A 19,014-nucleotide genomic window follows, 5' to 3' on the forward strand; every position below is an offset into this window, starting at 1 on the left:
GTGTGTTCATTGTATTCACACAGGCAGTGCCGCACTGGTTTATGTATGCGTATCGTTGCTCCTCGCAGAGGAAAGAATGCAGTTTTAATTTCATCGAGATTGACATGTGTTCTTTTCAGTTAAATCGTATTTGTCTACGACAATTTATTATTAAATATTTGTCTAATTAAATACTGGTGAGACGTCTTCATTTAAAATTATTTCAAATAATAGATTCTTGTCTAAACATTACTGCTTTTATAGGTTATTATCATTTCTGTTTAAGTAAAATTAAAACATGTATATTTTAGTGAAACATGTTGATAAATCAAGACTCACAGTGGGGCGGCGTCACAGCATCCGAGATTCATATGTTTCCAAGTCTCGAATTAATGGGTACGTTATGCCCTATTTAATAATAACAACAACACCAACAACTTTTTATTTTTCTCTAATTATCAGTTTTATTTTTAATCCTGTTGTTTATAGTCGCATCAACAACCGCTTCTGTAAATTATTATTGACATTTTATTTTTATAGCTTCTATCATTTTTCTTTTTTCTATAGATCATGATATCTTACATTTATATTTAAAGGAAAATACTTGTAACATTTCAGTATAATAGTATAAATCATGTACAAAATAAATTTTTTTTCTAGACAATGATTGTTCACTTCTTCCGGAAGATTTATTTCAGTCCTTTAGCTCTGAATTGGGTATTCCATTATTTTTGGAAAATGAACAACCCATAGAAATAAACACTGATTTTTCTAATCACATTATAAAAGATGTTTCCTTAGGAGAATCCACAGTTTCCTTAGAAAATTTTGACATAAACATGTCCCAACAAAATAGAGGTATTGTGTTTAAATTTTTATTTCATTCTAACAAATTAACATATTGCACAAATATGAACATATACATTTTTATCATAGATATGGATCAAGTAAATAATGCAAAAGTAGAAATTAAGTTGGAACCTATGAAATCTTGCATGCACTTACTTTTGCCAGCAGAATCGAATCATTCTAAAATAAATAAATCTAATTCACAAGTGGAAGCAGACTTTGTTACCTTGTTGTGCGATCTTAAGGTATAACAATCATGTTTTATTCATATTTTGTGGTATTTAAATTTCCTATACACCAATTTATTACAGCCAGCTTTAGAGACACCACCAATTTCACCTTCCCAAAATACATCTCCATCAGTGTCACCAGAACCAATTTTAAATACAACTGCTGCAAGACAAATGAAACCTATACCTCTTAAATCTCGGGATGAAAAACAGGTCAAATTTAGTTTGTCTAAAGTAAACCCAGCTAAACGTATACGAATTCAACCAAAGGATAACGTACATTATGCCCTTGATGGTAAATAATTTCTTTCAACTAAGTTTAATATATTCTTATTTATTCATAAGTAATGAAGTTATAAATTTATTATACGCATTTGATTCTCTTCAGAACAATCTCAGAATGTAAGGTTTCTGGATGTGCAAAAGTTTGTTGCACTTACCCAGAAAGATAAGCCTAATTGTGCAACTTATCCTTTCATGGCTCATTTATTACCAACTAATGAGAATGTCAAAACTCCAGTACAGTTTTCATCGATACAAGTAAAGGCAGAAACAAGTACTGTTCAAATACCACAGGAGAATTATATAAACGCGATGAATAACGTCTCAGATATATCTACGTCCGCAATGGAAACGGCAGTTAGCGTTGCAGATACATCTATGTTTTTTAAACATGGAACATCTATAGTGGTAAAGAATAATTCTCCTGATTGTAGACCAATAGTAGTTAAGACAGAAAATTCAAATTATACTCCTATTGTTATTAAAAATGAAACACAAGGTATTAATAATAGTGGACGACAAGAGTGTGAAATGAAGGCATTAAAAAGACAACAAAGGATGATTAAAAATAGGGAATCAGCATGTCTTTCACGAAAGAAAAAGAAAGAATATGTATCTTCTTTGGAGAAACAAATTTTTGAATTACAACAAGAAAATAAGCAATTAAGAGTGGTAAGTATTACAATTAATTTAATATTTATAAGTGTGCAGATTTAGTCATCTTTGGATGAGCAATAATAATTTTTCCTGTATCAGGAAAATACGAATTTAAAACAGAAACTCTCTGGTATACAAGACACAGCAGGTACTAGTAACAAACTTAAGAATATGAATCTCAATATAAACAAAAAGAATATCGCTGTTCTCTTAGGAATGGTATTCATGGCGTCATTGAATATTAATGGATTTAGGTAAATATTATAATAAATGTTCAGTGTTTTACCTGTGCAGATTATTGCATATTTGATATTGAAGACAAATCGATTTGTTTAACGCCTAAAAATGTGTTTTTCTACAGTACAATACTTTTACAAAATAATCGACTGGACGCGTCATCTATTAACGTACCTATTAATACGCAGTATATTAGACCTGGAAGAACGTTACTCTGGACGACTAAGGATCAAATTCAAGAAGAAAATGAAACATTTCGCAAAAATATATCAGTGTCTCAGCCTATGTGTCCAATGCACATCAATCAAAGCGAATCAATTCGTTTAGACTACGAATTAAGACGATGGATCGGTGGAGACTCGGATCAAGACAATTGGAGTATGTTGAAAGAAGCAAAATTAAATGCAAAACTTCTGGGGAAACTTGTATCACCATCTCAAGCGATGCAAAAAAAAGCTAAAGATAGGAGTAATTTGCCTCGAAAGATCAAACCCGAAATACTTCGAAAACCGACAAGTTCAATATCGAACGCGGTGGAAGTGTTTTCTCCGATATTAAGGGAGCATGCGTCTTTATTCGAAGCATTAGGCAGACGAGATGACACTTTTTACGTTGTTTGGTTTAGCGGAGAACATTTACTTTTGCCAGCTTCAAATAAAAATAGTACAGGTAGACCAAAAATGTCACTGGTTCTGCCTGCTCTACCAATGAACGGTAAGAATTCATTGCTTTATTTCTGATTAATACAGAGCTTACGATAAAAACTAAAAACTAATAATAAGATTCATTTTTTTTTTCAGAAACATTCTCTACACCTCCAAATCATATAACTATGATGCAGATTGATTGCGAAGTTACCAACACACAATTGTTGCATTTACAGCAATCAGTTATACCTAATCATTTCAGAAATAATAACAGATCTGAAAGTCATACGCGCCACGCTAATGCAGCTAGTGATATGTCAAATCCAGTAACGGCGAATACAACAAAAAATTATAAACCGTATTTTATTAAAGAATCTGATCATAAAGTCTTTCGTAAAAAGGATTTGAAAGATATTAATATGGACAAGAATGCTGGACATTTCAATAAGACAACTGCATACATTTTCAAAGAGAAATTTGTTTCTGAATTTGACTTTATAGAAGATGTGAAAACTGAAATATTAAGAGGTTCGAGGAAAACAGAATCGCGAACAAAATTTACGACGTCGGAAAAAAAAGAAACGTAAAAAATATTTCTCACATTGTATTCAAATAACGTCTACTTCTTTGGTAAGATGTAATTGATATAATGAAAAATATATTTCACACACATTCTCACATGATAAAGTATAAATGATGTATGCATTAGTATGTTATAATACATGTAAAAGAATAATAATAACACAAAATAAACATGTGTTTTCCGAAGAATTAATAATATGCGAAGTTTACATCTTGCACTTTTATATTAAAAGAAATGCATTACAAATTATATCAAATATGTTCCAATGTATAGAGTGTAAAAATATTAATGGTCACGGGCTTTAGAGGGTAAGTCTATACCTCTGGACTAGCGGACATTTGTAAAAAAACCTATTCGTAAAATTGTCTATCATAATTGATAATTAATGTTAATTTTTTTTGTATTACTATCGCTACGTTACTATACGGAAACTACCCTGAACGTGAGGCCCAGCATAGTGGTGTGCATACCACAATAGAGAATGCCTAACAATAGCCTTTTAATATGATATGGCAAAATCAACAATCGCGAACTACAATATTATATGCAATAATAATATATTCACTTACCTATTCGATATTTAAATCTTTTATCGCCTGTTGTGTTATCCTATTTTTTGCATTTAATTCAGCACAAATTTAGTCTTAATTGTTACAAATTCACTAATAATGAAAACACTAAGTGATACTGATATTCAAACATTAACGATCAAGCATTGAAACACTAATGACAAATAACACTGCACCATTCTTAACAATACATTAAATAATAATAACTGTCATGTTATGCTACATATATACTGCACATACACATGTAATATTAATAAATTAGTTTAAACTAATTTAACAGATAAAAAATTAAAAACTTTAAATAAAACGGCAAGGAAATCAACGGTGGCTTAGACATGCTTTCGATGTTGTTGCTAAAACTGTTCTGACCTTACGGAGCAATTTTGCGTGTCCTTCCGGGGGCATTCTTAAGAAAAAGAGGGGGGTGAATAATAGAGAAAGTAACCCTGGCTTTAATTGGACGTCTATGTTTATAAAGTTTCAGATGTGGGGATGGGCCTTACAGAACTCAAGTCAGGTCAGGTCACAATCGTTTTATGGCCCACTGCAGACGAGCGTTTGTTTGCTACCGCAACAATTCCCAATTTTCTATTGTGAAAAACAAGGAAAGACATACAAACGCGATAACTCGGCGACACATTTATATGATCTATATAACACAAGAAGAAGGTTCTTATTTTAAATTAGGTGTAGAACTACCCAAATATGACCTTAAATCGGCTATCGTGGATCGTACTAGTTTAGCTCGTATAAATGATTTTCCAAGTCTCTGATGAGCTGTATATCGATGACATCCACCGAAAGAGTAATAATAATCACCACCTTGAGCGAGAAAAAGTACATACAATGAAATGAATTTAGTTATCTCTACATTACTTTTACTACACAGGTTGACATTACCTTTACTACCTTTGATCCACAGAACATCAATTGGTGGTACAAATGATTCTGTTTCAGGATTATTCAACGTATCCATTAAACTTTGTACCTTTTCCTCGTCAACAGTTGAAGGAATAGGCCTGATTAGAACGTTCATTGGCACATCATAAATCTCTGTGATTGCATTAGAATGAATACTAGTGGAATTACTATCATCCATTTCGGTACTTGTATCTACATACCATTAAAAAGGAAATAAATTGACGGTAAAATCGTGTGAATAAATTAAATTGGACTACGAACTATACGCAATTAACTACAATCGCGTGTATACTTACATCGTGATGACTGATACATTATGAATTGTCTTGCTCAATTCAAGATCATGGAGTAGAGAGAAAATGAAACCCTAGAAATATCCTATAGACTGTAGTAACCGAAGTGCATGTTTTTATACAATTAATACAATTAATAACAAGTTATACGTATTCTTCTGTCAATTTTGTAGCAACGATGTAACACGATGCCACTTGAAGACTGCTTCAGTCACGTATGAAAAATTACGAACATACGTTACGACACAATGCTTGCGATGAGTCATCCAAATAATCCGCGTGAGCAGTCATAGTCACAGAGCTACGAATGGAGGGGATACACCGTTAAAGCAGACAGGAAATGGAAATATTATAGATCGAAAATAACGTAGATTTTTCAACACTTAGTAAGATTCTATACCTTTTGTTTTGGTAACACGCGAATAAATGATCAGAATGATCAGAACTAATTTCTTACAAACAAAAGCCTTAAGATTAAAATGAGAATTTGAAAGACCTGTTAAAGTATCATTCTGCCTGCACTGGTTGTTTAGCCAAAAATGAAATTACAGATGCTGCTAAATTTTTATATGCTTGGGCTTGGATACTTCTTGGGGCAGTCAACACAATTGGTTTACCATTATCACAACTTTCAGCAATACCTTCAGATAAGGGTACAATCTGTAGGATTCGTATACCTATAAAGAAACAAGAAAGAACAGAAAGTATAAATTAATGCCTGTACCAATGTTTGTACATAGTTACAGATTTAGTACCAAGTTGCTTAGCTATCACTTTTGTTCCATCATTGAAAACAGTTATTTCAGTGTTGCATTTAGGACATATAACACTGCTCATATTTTCTACAATTCCAGCAATTGGAATGTTTAACCGTTTAAACATATTAGCTCCTCTTGTAGTTACTTCCAAGGCAGCTTTCTGAGGGGTTGTTACCAATAGTGCACCAGTAATTGGCAGGTTCTGTATTATCGAAAGGTGTGTATCTCCTGTACCAGGTGGAGTATCTATCACAAGGTAATCCAAAGGGCCCCATGCCACTTGATATAATAATTTATCAATTGCACTCATTACCATCAATCCTCTCCAAATTACAGGTGACTTATCATCGATCAAAAAACCCATAGACATGCTTTATGTGAAATGAAATTTTACAATTTAATATCATTTTAGTGGAAGTAATATTAAATGAAATTTTAAACCATATTCTTACCATTTTACACCATAGTTTACAAGTGGTTCTATTAGGTTTGTATCATTAATTACAGGAGATTGTTGTATATTCATCATTAATGGTATAGACGGTCCAAATACATCAGCATCAAGTAGACCTACAGATTTCTTTGGCTCAAGAATTTTTAAGGCAACCGATAAATTTACAGCAGTTGTAGATTTACCAACTCCTCCCTTTCCAGAAGCAACAACAAAAATTTGTTTAACACCTTTCAATGGTTTTCGTTTCGGAAGACCGCGAGCCATTAATTCTTTTCGTTTCGTTTCGAGATCCAGGCGCTTTCGTTCGTCAAGAAAAATGAAACGACTCTGAAATAGTATAGACAACGTTACCGAAACTTCTAAATTATATTTTATATTAGATAAATTTCATTGGAAATGTCAACATCCACGTGGAGAGTATCATCAGTTCTACTACTATGGATGCAATTTGAAAGTGCGTTTAACTAACTTATCTATCATCGTGAACAAATGTGTGTATTGCGGTTGAGGTGAAAAGTGTACATACTAACGAGAGCGACCGGTAATTATTCGGTCCATTATGATCGCATCGAAACCGTGCAAAAATTCTGGAAGAGGTAAACAGTAACGGCATCATCTTCGGCAGCGATACACGTACACAACTGCTGACGGAATTAGCAAACCCTTCTAACCTGACATTTCGAAACGAATAATTGTTGATGCGTTTTATTTCGTGTCGACAACACGTAACAAAATCATCGGTAACTTTCTTGCAGTTGAATCTTTAATTCGGTGGTTCGTTTATGCGTACTCTCATGGTACTTTATCATCGGTTTTGCGTGCACCCACTTGAAAATTTTGATGTTTCTTGCCGAAAATGATGTCGTTAAGTGGTTAACGCGAGGGCGGTGCAGTTTTCCATTGCTACGATGCATATATCGCTAATCAGATTCATTTTGTTTCTTTTTGACATAAATATGTGAATATATAAGTAAGTTCTTTTTTTTTTCATTTTCGAAATGCTTCATAAAATTAATAACTAATTATTTCCCGATGAAGCTTTTGAATTATGCGCCGGTTTCATTCCTTGAGAGAGGTTCTTCGTCACAGATATGTGCATATGTATTGCCATTGCGCTATAGTTAACCTAGATTTTCAATTGTAACGCATATTGACGTTCTTGTATTGAATAAATCGTATTACATACTCGGAATATTTGTTAAAATTTTGTTTTTGTCGAATCGGTATGTCTGTAGACGTTTCCGTTAATGTATAGTCATCTGATAAGTTTCTTTCTATAGGTCTGGACGAGTTTGACAATACAAAAAAGTATGCTTAATCGTTTGAATTTATTGACAGTTTCAAATTTAATCAAGTCACGGAGTATTATCTAAGAATCTAGCACGCATTAAGTAAAAAGAGATCCTTGTAACTGAGTAAGTCAAGTCAAATGCAAAGCCAATGTAGTCCAAATTTGGCCATGTTGTGTTGTACTTATGTCATTTGTGAATATTATGAATTTTCTAAGTGACGAGTATTCATTTTTTCTTATGTACTTTCTGTGGAAAAGTGTATATACTTATAAAGCTGTATTTAGTGTTTATCATTATGATCATTCGTAAGCCAGTCTTTACGAGAAAGTTTATTATTTTTTTTTATATATATAAAAAAAGTATGATACTTATGCACCTCAAACACAAAACATTAAATTTTTTATTGGATTAGGCCAAACATATTGTGTTAGCAAGTCAAGGTATACAAAATATGGGCTTAAACGCAGCTGTACAGGCTCTAAAGTAAGTCAAAACTAACTAGATCATTTTCAATATTGAGTGAAGATATCGATGTATATTTTCATATATGATTTATTTTGTTTTTACATGTATTAGGAAAGCCGAACCATTAAAGGATAAGGTTCAACATTGCAAGGATCTCTTAAATGACAGTGATGCCTGGGTATGCCAACAACAATTGCAGAAGATATATCAACAAGTTCTTATATTGGATCTAGAATATGCATTGGATAGAAAGGTTGAGCAGGAGCTTTGGAATCTTGGATTTAAGAATTATATAGCAACTTTACAGTCACAGGCAAAGGATAGAAAAAATCCAAAGAGAGGAGAATCTCAAGCTTTGCTTAGTTGGTGCTTAGAGGCAGCAAGTGGGTTCTATTTAACACTATTGCAAGAAATTTGTACTGCGTTTGATTTAGATCTACCGTTCAGAAGGTAACTAATTGGAATGCATCACAGAATGTTTACTTCATTTAGAAACAAGAAATTTAGTGTAAAATGCATTGTTTAGGAAAGGCTATGTCTACGGATGTACATCTCCTTGGAAAGCTGTTGAGAAGTTATCTGTGCCCCACAAATCGTCGTGTTTTTACGCGTGCCAGTACTGTCTTGTACACTTAGGGGACATTGCTCGTTATAGGAACGAGAGCAAACAAGCGGAACTGTTTTACAGGCATGCAGTATCGTTGTCACCGTCTAGTGGACAACCGTATAACCAGTTAGCTCTTCTCGAAGCATCGCGTGGTAACAAATTGGGAACTGTTTTTCATTATGCGCGATCTGTTGCTGTAAAACATCCTTTTCCTGTCGCCACAACGAATTTGGCCAAAACGCTTTCATCTGCTTTAAACGATACTTCGTTAAATATAGACGGAAAAACAAAGTTAACATCTCAAGAATATATAGCAGTCTTTTTAAAACTTCACGGTGTTATCCATAATCTTGGAGATCTGAAAATGGCATCCACGTATGCAAAATTATTGACCGAAACACTGACGGCCCTGGTTGCGACCGAAAGTTTCAGCTCTTGGATGCTGGTACAAATGTTCATCATCAATTTGTACGCTTTGGAACATACAACGAGTGTGATCGCAGGCAGTATCGAGTCGTTGAAAAGTGAACAATTGACGTCTGACGAAAAAGTTGCACGAGATTGTATTTTGGATTTGATAGCAGGCAGCTTGTCCGCATTATTGTTACCTGTTTATACGATAAAAGATTCCATTATCGATTACTTCGCTTTGCCTTCTATAAAACTGTGCCTTGATTGGATCCACACGAAACCCACAGTTTTAGAAGAAGCAGCTTTTACCTCGAGACTTCAAATATGGCCCAGCCTTTGCGTCTTATTAAATGCTTTGCAGTATTGTGTGGTCGATTTTGCATGTGATCAGTATGTTAAAGTACCACTGCCAGAGGATCGTGATTTACAAGGCTTTCTACCATTGGAAAAGAGTTTCGAAAATTTGAAATTTACAAGTACCGATTTAGAGGATGATACTGAAGCTTCGAATAAATTGCGTGCAGTTCGTATCCTTCAGTTAGGCCATTGTCTAACGCAATATAAAATCAATGGTGCCGCGTTAATTGCTATCACATTAGGAGATCAAAACGGTGATAATCGATTTAGTTCTCTGAATCAAGGAAACGGACCTAGCAATGAATTGATGAAAGAACTAGAAGAACTAAGCTTGAATAAAGAAAGACAATCTATTGTGTCAGCTAGTCCAGTTCTCTCAGAATCTGCCAGTAGTAAAGGTTCTGCTGATGTTGATATGTTGGAAACTTCTTTGGATAAAAGAATCGGCATACTGAAGCCTCAAGGCTCGTTGGAGCGAAATAAGGATTCAATGGTTGCCAGTGCAGAATGCAATTTTGAAAGCAGCACGCTCCCTGTAACTAGAAAACCAAGACAAAATATAGCAATGCAAACTATTATGCGTCGCGCTGAAACTGAGCAAAAACAAGTTACATTTAAAAATATATCTCCATTGATCGTGGAAGAAGAAAGTGAAAAAAAGATGAAAGTTAGCTCGACATCACCAGTAAAAAGTACGTCTGTTGGAAGCAAAACTGTATCAGCTATTGGAGAAACAGCAAAGTCTAATAGCGTTCCTAGCGTTCCCAACATGCCCACTAGTACATTGGTTACCATTCAGAATCGGTTACCGTTGATGCCTTTTCCCACGACTACTGTACAGAATCAAGTCGTTACAGTTCAAAATCAAACCAAAACCGCCAAATTGCCGCAAAATTCTATTTCACAAACGTCTCAGATTAACAATCTTGTCGCGAAAGAACAAGCTTCGATGTCTAGTATATCTCAGTGCGTGGGAAACATTTGTTACCAAAGTCCATCGTTTAATGTACAAACTCCGCAGTTTGCGAAGAATTATCTGACAAACCACGTAGGAAATATATCGAGCTATCCGATTCGAGGACATTTTAATAGTTCTGTGCAACAGTCAGTCCCGCAGAATATAAGCGTGCAGCACGTATCGAATCAAAATCAAAGACCTTTGCATCAGAGAATGCAAATCCAAAATCCGTTATTACATCAAAATGTTGGAATCCCATCTTCAACTCAATCTTCGCAGAATATCCTTAGTTCTCAACAAACTGGAAATGTTGGTCTTCAGCAAAATATAAATATACAACAACAAGGTCTTAGTTTGGGCATTCAACAACAAAATACCACAACCGGCAATCTCAGACCGAGCACGATATCTTCCTTGCATAGTCAAGTAAACCTAACTAGTTCAGTCGCTGCGAACATTTCGCCTTTATCGACGTTAAATACATATCAGAAGAAACTTAATCAATCCACCTCGTCTATGGTGCCATCGAACGTATCGAATGTACCCGGGAATTCATTAAGCTCGACCAATGTGTCGAACTTCCAGTTTGATTTTACTCAAAGTGACTTCAATCAAAATGCTTTCGGTCAAATAACGCAGAAATCATTATCGTCGTCAATGTACAATAAAAGTTCGGATGCTTTGGAGTTTTCGTTTCCCAATCAAGTGGGTGTATCGAAAAATCAGTCACAATCCGCAGTTAATTATCCGCTTTTTCATAATTACGAAACGTCAAACTTTAATTTGTGGAAAGACACGCAGCAACCAATTTCAATACCTTGCTGGACTTCCAGCAACGGAGGTGCACAATTACACGGTAAAAGCGCCGCATCCGTTATAGACAACTACCATAATTGGGGTGAAAGTTCCTCTAATTCCGGGAACGTACTCTCACAAGTATCACTGAGAACTTCTAATTACCTGTCGGATTCGGAACATGCCAAACACTTTAACGGAGGAAACAAATTCGAAAACTCTAGGTCTTCAGAAGTATGTATTATTAAACGTATTTTAAAAGTGGTATAAAACCTAACTTAGTCTGTATTTACACATCAAGACAAATACTACATTGATATTCTTATATATTTATTCCCAGGTGGATTTGAAGTCAACTCAGCCAATCAACACTGGAAACACCTATTCGTTATTTAGCAGTAACAATACATGGGGGTCAAGTTCGCCAGCTTGCACCGTATCGAACCAAGATCAGACAAAGACCCGAATTAGTCAGCAATCGTTATGGTCTGGACCTGGTCCATCTCCTTTGGAACGGCTTTTAGAACAGCAAAAATCGTTACGCGAAGGAGGTACCTGAAGGAAAGCAATATTAATTATGTTGTCGAAATACGTCGAAAAAGAATCGATACAACTCATGGAGTCAGCTAACCAAGGGGATCTAGCAAAACTGCGTACTATAATATATTCCACCGACCGTTTGATGAAACTGTTACATTTGTTACAAAAACACAGTTAAAAGGAAGTTTTGTAGCTGCTTAGTAATTCGTTTAAGTAAAAACGAAAGATTCATACGTCCACCAAGCGTTATATGAAATACGCTCAAAAATCATAGGCATTGATCACTTATGCTGACTATTACGAGCGTCATGGTAGAAAGTAAAGTTATTCTAATAGTGCGTACGGCAGGGTCGAGTTCTCCATGTAATTCTTTCAAATCTATTCAAACATCTCAGATTCTTAATTTAATTCGTATCAAAGGGGCAAGGATCAAACGACAATATAACTTTATTCTACTCAAGGAACAGGATCTAGCTCGGAGATAAATACGCGCGAATCATGTCGCTAAAGTTAATAGCGTTTGTAATCAGTGCCAGTTTATATGCTAAAGAATATATGTATATATTCTTCTGTTGAGTCATTTATTGCGTTGATTCTTTAAGTGAAAATAGAAGAAGTTCTTCCCTTTTTCCGTACGTTTCTTTACGATATGACATGTATTGAAAAACAAAAATACAAACTCATTCATTCATATGCCCGTAATATATTTTGCGTCGCATTAATTTAGTTCTACTGTTACATTATTTTCATTTGTAACTATTTACGAATTTACGAATTTAAACTAATAAACTTTCAATTTATTTTCTAACTATTATAGACAAATATTGCTTATAGTTTGTCCTGTAAAAGAAAAATAAAAGAATGCAAGGTGTAACTAAATAATGTAATGCTAAAATAAACATGCAAGGTTTTTAATTTTGTAATAGGACAAAACATGGAACAATCTTGAAGATAGACACGAAGAATCTTCAGTCTTACCTTTCACAAAATGAAAGAATCAGAATCGTATCTGATGTTACAAAATTGAAGAAGAACTGAACGTAACAAACATGCATAAAAAGTACTTTTGTTTAAACGACTGAAACAAAAAGTTACATTTAATTACATGCAAATACATCACTTTAAAACTTAAGAACAAATTGTGTACTAATTTATATCTCTTTCCAACTGTATTGATAAAATAATATCGTAATGATATCAAGTTTCTATTTTCTATAATAAAAAAAAAATAAAAAAAGATTTTTCAAGACATAATCGAACGCGTAGTAATAACACATTTTAACAAGTTGTACAACAGCAATTATGTATCTGTAATGTACATTCTAATAGTTTATCATTCCCAGTATTTATCCTAGACATTAATGTTTCCTTTGTGTGCAAATTGCATGAGTAAGATAATGTTTTATTCATCCTGCACTCCATCACCTATTTCAAGTATAAATCAGTTATTGAATACTATAATATTTTACTATGCAATAGAAGTGATACAATACCTTTCCATGATGCTTTAACAGATATTTTCTTTTTTTTATTGTTAGCTCATAATGATATATTACAGATGATTCTGAGTTACGTGCCAGCAATACTCTGGCCAGTAGTGTATGAGACAAATTAACTGTTATATTAACAAAAAATACACCCATACCATTTATTAGAAATGCAAAATCATAATATACTGGTAATATAGCGGCATCTATTATGCATTTTTCAGAAAATATTCCTTTAATATTTTCAATCTAAAAGTAAAATAATTTTTAACTACTGGAGCAGAAAAAAATTAAACATACAATAACATTTATACCTTAAGAAACATAGTTTTATGATTTTCTTTTAAATGTTCTATTAATTCTTTGAATGTTGATTGATACATACATGTACCAATCAAACATTTATAAAAACTCCATCTTGTAGTATGCACAGAATGCATACTTCTTGTGCTCTTTTGTATAGGATTAACAGAAGCCTTGACATCTGTTTGAGTGGCAGAACTAGCTTTTTGTAAGAAATTTGCAGAAACTTTTATATCTGTTTGAGTGGCAAAACTGATTTTTTCTTTTTCAAAATCAGTTTGTGTACTTACTTCGTTTTTTTTTAAGGCTACCTACAACATAAAGAACTATGACCTCTATGTTACTGCAAATATAGAAGGTAATTTGACATTTATTTATTTATTTATAGAAACAAACAAAATCTATATTTGTGCACATAATAAAAGAGTTATATAACTCATAACATGGATTTCTAACAACATTTATTTTAAAATACATTAGAGAAAAAAAAGTAATACAAGAAACATTACACATAATTATGTGCTGTAATCTAAAGATAAGTCACTAAATTGAATCATAGATATTTAAATTAATCAACCTTTATTTTGTTTAATTTGGATGCTAGTTCCTCTGCAACAAAATTTCTTGTTTCAGTAAACTGAAGTTTACAAAAAGGACACAATGACAATGCATTTCTACATGTTATACAAATGTTGTGACCAATTATACATTGTACAATATATGTTTTAGGTATTTGAAGGCATACACTGCACTCCAATATTTTTTCTAATACATCATATATCCCCTGGAAATAAAAATAATGTAAAACAACATGTATAATTAACACTGTAAACAATGTATACTGAAATGATGATACATCTGTATTTTTTGACATTTAAATGTATGAGGAAAATATACAGGGTGTATCAGAAAATGTCGGACATTTTTGGAAAGCAGATTCTATGTACGGAAACGATAAAAAAAGTTCATGTATACATATGATTCAAAAACACTTAGTTTGTTAGTTATAAAAGGAATAGCACACAATGCAAGCAACAAATAGGTCAACGATTACGTAATGTAAACGAGCGTATAACTAAAAATCTATGCGTTTTCGGTCATATGTGTGTTTGAATTTTTTTCATTATCTACCTATTTAGAACCTACCCTACAAAAATGTTTCACACTTTACAAATAACACAAAAAAAAGAGCAAAATAATCATAAAAAACGTGTAGTACAACTTTCAAAACACGTTCGTCATTAATTCATATAAATTATGATAAAAAGTTTTATAACAAATCTCTGATACCTCATATGTCTCCGCCATCGTGCCGACTAATTTGTTGTAACCATAATTTTCGGGCCTTCCACAACTTGACAATGACAAACTTAATTTCACTAAAGTACTAGATTACTTATGTTATAAATAAAGCATACTAAATGACAAAATAAATTTAAAGAGAGATACAAATATTATGTACACTTGCATGGTTTAATATATATTTTGAATGTATGTTTTATAAGACGAATTGAATTAAATAAAGAAAATAAAACTATCTCTATATCAATGGTGGCGAAATTTGATCAGGATATGAACTATGCCTGTTTTATTTATAATTAAAACATTGTAATACCATTGATATGCTTGATTAAGAATGCATTTATGTAAATATTGAAAAAGATATTTTTTATATTTTAAAAGGTATTGATTAAGTGTCCGTTGTAAATTGTAATACTGTATTAATTTTTATGTTGAAGCCACTGATCTGAGTTCGATATTATCTTCAAGACGCTAGACACTGGTTGTACAATGCACAACAATACTAATTAATATCTAGAAACCTAAACTACATGTGTATGCAGAATATGATGGCGGGTTGTGGAAAACTTATATTTTCTCTTGATTTAGGAAACTTTTTGCATGGAAGGTAAAACATCGTTTTTACGTTGCTGTTATTGCGTTTTATATATTTATCTTCTAAGCTCTCTAGTAAGGTTAAACATAATGTACAAAGAAAAACCACGTGTAGCAAGTTTGTTATGTATAATAGTTCTTTCTTAAATTTATTTTTGAATTATAAATTCCTGTTTTAATTGAATATTTCGTATGATGCTTAAATAATTTTTTTTAAGCAAAAATAGAAGTACAAATAAACATTTTGCATTGTTTTAGGAATTATTTATTAAACATTTGTCAAAGTATTTCAAAGACTGCAACACAGGATGTAAATTTCACAAAACCAAAGAGACCATTATCTACTTTCCTTTTGTATGTAAGAAGTGCCAGACCAAGAATCGTACAAGAAAATCCTAATATGAAACCTGCTGAAGTAATTAAAAGAGCATCTGAAGAATGGGCGAAGCTAGAACCCATTCAGAAGGAAGACTTTAAAAAACAATATTGTTCTAATTATGAAATATATATTCAACAATTAAAAGAATTTGAAAGTTGTTTACCAGAAGATGAGAAGATAAAACAAAAGCAAAGTAGTAAATCGGTGAGTGTATTAATGTACATAATTTTTATCTCTTAATACATTTAATTTTCGGTAGTTTTACCACCTAGTTGTCTTTGTCGCAGAAAAGTAATTGTTTAGGCAAACCAACGAAACCTACAAATGCATTTCTGTTGTATGTAAATTCTAAGAGAACTGAAAAGGGTCCAACTATTCCTTTCAAGGTATAATAAATTATTTATTAGCTATTTCTGTACCTGTTGGATGTAATCAAAGAAGCTACTCAAATTATTTAGCTTTATAATTTTGCATTAAATAATGCAATTGATGTTTGATTTCTTTCTCTTTGTTAGGAGTGGCTACGTGTGAAAGCATTGTCCTGGAAAAATATGACAACTACAGAAAAAGAGCCGTATGTGTCTAAGGCAAAAGAGTTAATGAAACAATATCAGCAAGATCTAGACTTATGGGAGAGGAAGATGAACGGTTAGGGATTCCAGAAGCTGTAAGACGCAAATAAGTAAAATAAGCGAAAAAAATTGTTAAATAACAAAATCTGGTGAAACAAGATATGCTGAAGAATGAGGCACTACACTATCATATAATTATCAACTTTGAATCAACTTTGTATAGGAAAATAAAGAAGATAGTTATATTTACTCCTGTTACTTATATTTATTTTATTTGTGTATCTATATTAATGTCAATGAGTTTTAAACTGTAAGTACTTTAATACTAGTTCATTTCTCCATATATCATTTTAGTTATTCAAATAAACTCGTATAATCACTAATATTTTAATATAGACTTTTTTTTCTTATATACAGGATGTCATAGAACTGATAGTACGAGTAGAAAGGAGGTAATTCTACATGAGAAAATAAGTAGAAAATATAGAATAAAATTTTCTGATATTGTGCTTTTTATATCATTTATTGCACTCTGATATTAAACAATTTTATTCTAAATTTTTGTCTTATTTTTTCCTGTAGAATTGTTCCCCTTCCGCTTGTACCACCAGTTCTGGGACACCCTCTATAAAATGCTCAATTTGTAACAATATTAGAGTAGTTAGTATATAAGTACCAGATAATAATTATTAGAATGAACCGCGTTATCGTCTTAGATATTAAAGTTTAATTTTATCAGACTCATTCATTTAAATTGGTAGTGGATTACTTTTTTAACTGGGAAAACAAAAAATCAAAGTCATTTTCTTGTTAGTGCTATTTATTTCCACCAACAGTAAGAGTTCCATTTTTAATATTTATGCTTATTTTTAATCAATCAAAAATCAATTCATAATTTATCTGTGTTTACGATTTCTGAATAAACATTCAATACTATGTACATGGAAATTGAAAATTCTCTAAATAAATAATCATTCACTGAAAGTGGCTGCAACATCTGTCTTCTGCAAATGATAGTAAAACAATCCACAGTGTATCAAAATAAAGCTGAAAATATACAAAGCCAAATCTTCTAGTATCATGTATATTAATGTCACAAATTTTTTGAACTTATGAGTTAACTTGGGTTTGATGTTGCATAAAATTAAAGCAGTATACAACAGATTGCCATCTTCCGTTTTCCCTGTACTTTTCTGACTATATATACGTCCCAGTATAATTGGAAAACATGGTATTGTGATCATCTGTGTTTGAACAAAATCACCTTTCATTGTTGACAAAACAAGAGGATATAATTTCATAATGTTGTAGCAACCCTAATTTTTAATACAGACAGAAATAACTAATTACCTTTCCAAATAAGTGATCCAACTGTAAGGCAAGTAGAATATTGACAATGATGGCTAACAATACGTAATTTACACGATTTGTTAATGAGAAAACCAGTAAAGAGTTTGTTGGAGTACCATGAATATTTTCTATTTCATTTCTTGTGTCATTATGTTTACATGTTGTACTATAATTCCAAATGTCATTTGATTTGAAAATACTTGCATTTTTATGTCTGCTGCTATATCCATCTATAATTGTATAATAACTAAATAATTGTAAACACTAAGAATTTTTAAGGGCCTTACCTAACATTACACCATTTATATCTGGTTGTATGCTTTCCTTCTGTATGTCTTTAGCAATAAATGATGATGACTGACTAGACAGATCTATATACGTACAAAGATTAAATAATAATTGGACCTTAACAACATTAAAAATAGTGATGATTTGTTAAATAAAATGAATGCGTATAAATATAACCTTTTTTACGTAGAATAACCGAAGCAAAAACGTAACATTTACCTCCTAATTCGGTATTATTATTCCGACCGGTAATTTTCAATAAACGTCTCTCTGAATTTTCTAAAATTCGTCTTCTTCTCACGTCTCGTTTAGCATTAATGTCCTCCATGGTTTCAGTTATTTGTGTGCCTTATCTGGTTTGACATGAGAAATTATAATTTATTTTTCATTCTAAAAGAATAGCCTCAAGTTTCAGAACTTAAAGAAGTAATCCAGATAACTCGTGTGTATCGTCGCGTGCATATTTTTGTGACAGTGAAATAAGTAACTTTACATTATCAGCAAAACTGCCTGTATGCATATTGTACATGTGTGCATCATGCATGTGATCAGTGTTCATGTATAGAAAATATGTTATAACACCTTAATCTAAATGATAAACTTGCTATTTTTTTCTGTACATTTATTTTGTAAATTTTTAAATGCTTTTAATGCGTTCAACTAATCTTGTATTAATATACAATAGGACTTGCCGTTCAATTTTCATTGAAATATTAATTGAAAATCTTGATTAACTATATCACATATCAAACTATTTAGTGAATGCAATTTTGTGTTGAAATGTGTATATGTGGCAAAGTGTACAAACATAAAATGTGCTATACGAATAGTATTTAAGCTACGTATTGCAATAAA

At 32.3% G+C, this 19,014-nt stretch overlaps 7 protein-coding genes across 16 annotated transcripts; 3 read left to right on the forward strand and 4 right to left on the reverse strand.

Moving 5' to 3' along the window:
* Window positions 1–46: 46 nt before the first annotated feature.
* Atf6 (bZIP_ATF6 domain-containing protein ATf6) lies at window positions 47–3,484 on the forward strand. Of its 3 annotated transcripts, none has more exons than XM_076375953.1 (9): window positions 47–176; window positions 291–375; window positions 640–837; window positions 916–1,073; window positions 1,140–1,353; window positions 1,447–2,012; window positions 2,097–2,251; window positions 2,359–2,948; window positions 3,035–3,484. In XM_076375953.1, exons 2-9 carry the CDS (start codon window positions 297–299, stop codon window positions 3,466–3,468), a joined length of 2,394 nt encoding a protein of 797 aa, XP_076232068.1. In that variant the 5' UTR covers window positions 47–176; window positions 291–296; the 3' UTR covers window positions 3,469–3,484. The 3 variants fall into 3 exon arrangements, with proteins under 3 accessions (XP_076232068.1, XP_076232067.1, XP_076232070.1); XM_076375952.1 differs by having other exon boundaries at window positions 54–176; window positions 244–375; XM_076375955.1 differs by having other exon boundaries at window positions 54–176; window positions 244–375; window positions 769–837.
* A 549-nt stretch (window positions 3,485–4,033) lies between these two features.
* Window positions 4,034–5,482, reverse strand: LOC143177798 (sulfiredoxin-1-like). The gene is made up of 3 exons (XM_076375984.1): window positions 5,251–5,482; window positions 4,934–5,146; window positions 4,034–4,855 (listed from the first exon to the last, which is right to left on the reverse strand). Exons 1-3 carry the CDS (start codon window positions 5,267–5,269, stop codon window positions 4,707–4,709), a joined length of 381 nt encoding a protein of 126 aa, XP_076232099.1. The 5' UTR covers window positions 5,270–5,482; the 3' UTR covers window positions 4,034–4,706.
* On the reverse strand, window positions 5,336–7,314 carry LOC143177794 (iron-sulfur cluster transfer protein NUBPL-like). Of its 5 annotated transcripts, XM_076375975.1 has the most exons (6): window positions 7,131–7,312; window positions 6,986–7,046; window positions 6,458–6,786; window positions 6,003–6,376; window positions 5,744–5,924; window positions 5,336–5,548 (listed from the first exon to the last, which is right to left on the reverse strand). In XM_076375975.1, the coding sequence occupies exons 3-5, from the start codon at window positions 6,721–6,723 to the stop codon at window positions 5,755–5,757; spliced, it is 810 nt and encodes a 269-aa protein (XP_076232090.1). In that variant the 5' UTR covers window positions 6,724–6,786; window positions 6,986–7,046; window positions 7,131–7,312; the 3' UTR covers window positions 5,336–5,548; window positions 5,744–5,754. The 5 variants fall into 5 exon arrangements, 4 of the variants coding, with proteins under 4 accessions (XP_076232090.1, XP_076232092.1, XP_076232089.1 ...); XR_013001654.1 differs by having other exon boundaries at window positions 5,648–5,924; window positions 6,986–7,314; XM_076375977.1 differs by lacking the exon at window positions 6,986–7,046.
* A 3-nt stretch (window positions 7,315–7,317) lies between these two features.
* On the forward strand, window positions 7,318–11,903 carry LOC143177786 (uncharacterized). Its single transcript, XM_076375951.1, has 5 exons — window positions 7,318–7,874; window positions 8,164–8,234; window positions 8,328–8,666; window positions 8,743–11,578; window positions 11,685–11,903. Exons 2-5 carry the CDS (start codon window positions 8,203–8,205, stop codon window positions 11,901–11,903), a joined length of 3,426 nt encoding a protein of 1,141 aa, XP_076232066.1. The 5' UTR covers window positions 7,318–7,874; window positions 8,164–8,202.
* Window positions 11,904–13,134: 1,231 nt separating this feature from the next.
* On the reverse strand, window positions 13,135–15,207 carry LOC143177793 (uncharacterized). 2 transcript variants are annotated; one of them, XM_076375972.1, is made up of 5 exons: window positions 14,965–15,207; window positions 14,252–14,458; window positions 13,686–13,985; window positions 13,378–13,620; window positions 13,135–13,309 (listed from the first exon to the last, which is right to left on the reverse strand). In XM_076375972.1, the coding sequence occupies exons 1-5, from the start codon at window positions 14,980–14,982 to the stop codon at window positions 13,163–13,165; spliced, it is 915 nt and encodes a 304-aa protein (XP_076232087.1). In that variant the 5' UTR covers window positions 14,983–15,207; the 3' UTR covers window positions 13,135–13,162. The 2 variants fall into 2 exon arrangements, with proteins under 2 accessions (XP_076232087.1, XP_076232086.1); XM_076375971.1 differs by having other exon boundaries at window positions 14,252–15,207.
* Window positions 15,208–15,438: 231 nt separating this feature from the next.
* Window positions 15,439–16,770, forward strand: Tfam (mitochondrial transcription factor A). Of its 2 annotated transcripts, XM_076375981.1 has the most exons (4): window positions 15,439–15,583; window positions 15,829–16,153; window positions 16,237–16,335; window positions 16,465–16,770. In XM_076375981.1, exons 1-4 carry the CDS (start codon window positions 15,507–15,509, stop codon window positions 16,600–16,602), a joined length of 639 nt encoding a protein of 212 aa, XP_076232096.1. In that variant the 5' UTR covers window positions 15,439–15,506; the 3' UTR covers window positions 16,603–16,770. The 2 variants fall into 2 exon arrangements, with proteins under 2 accessions (XP_076232096.1, XP_076232098.1); XM_076375983.1 differs by lacking the exon at window positions 16,237–16,335.
* A 333-nt stretch (window positions 16,771–17,103) lies between these two features.
* Window positions 17,104–18,944, reverse strand: LOC143177796 (uncharacterized). Of its 2 annotated transcripts, XM_076375980.1 has the most exons (5): window positions 18,852–18,944; window positions 18,379–18,512; window positions 18,159–18,242; window positions 17,872–18,101; window positions 17,104–17,765 (listed from the first exon to the last, which is right to left on the reverse strand). In XM_076375980.1, the coding sequence occupies exons 2-5, from the start codon at window positions 18,485–18,487 to the stop codon at window positions 17,493–17,495; spliced, it is 696 nt and encodes a 231-aa protein (XP_076232095.1). In that variant the 5' UTR covers window positions 18,488–18,512; window positions 18,852–18,944; the 3' UTR covers window positions 17,104–17,492. The 2 variants fall into 2 exon arrangements, with proteins under 2 accessions (XP_076232095.1, XP_076232094.1); XM_076375979.1 differs by lacking the exon at window positions 18,852–18,944 and having other exon boundaries at window positions 17,105–17,765; window positions 18,379–18,787.
* Window positions 18,945–19,014: the final 70 nt, after the last annotated feature.

This window comes from Calliopsis andreniformis, chromosome 4 (assembly GCF_051401765.1).
Source record: "Calliopsis andreniformis isolate RMS-2024a chromosome 4, iyCalAndr_principal, whole genome shotgun sequence".
Taxonomy (NCBI): domain Eukaryota; kingdom Metazoa; phylum Arthropoda; class Insecta; order Hymenoptera; family Andrenidae; genus Calliopsis; species Calliopsis andreniformis.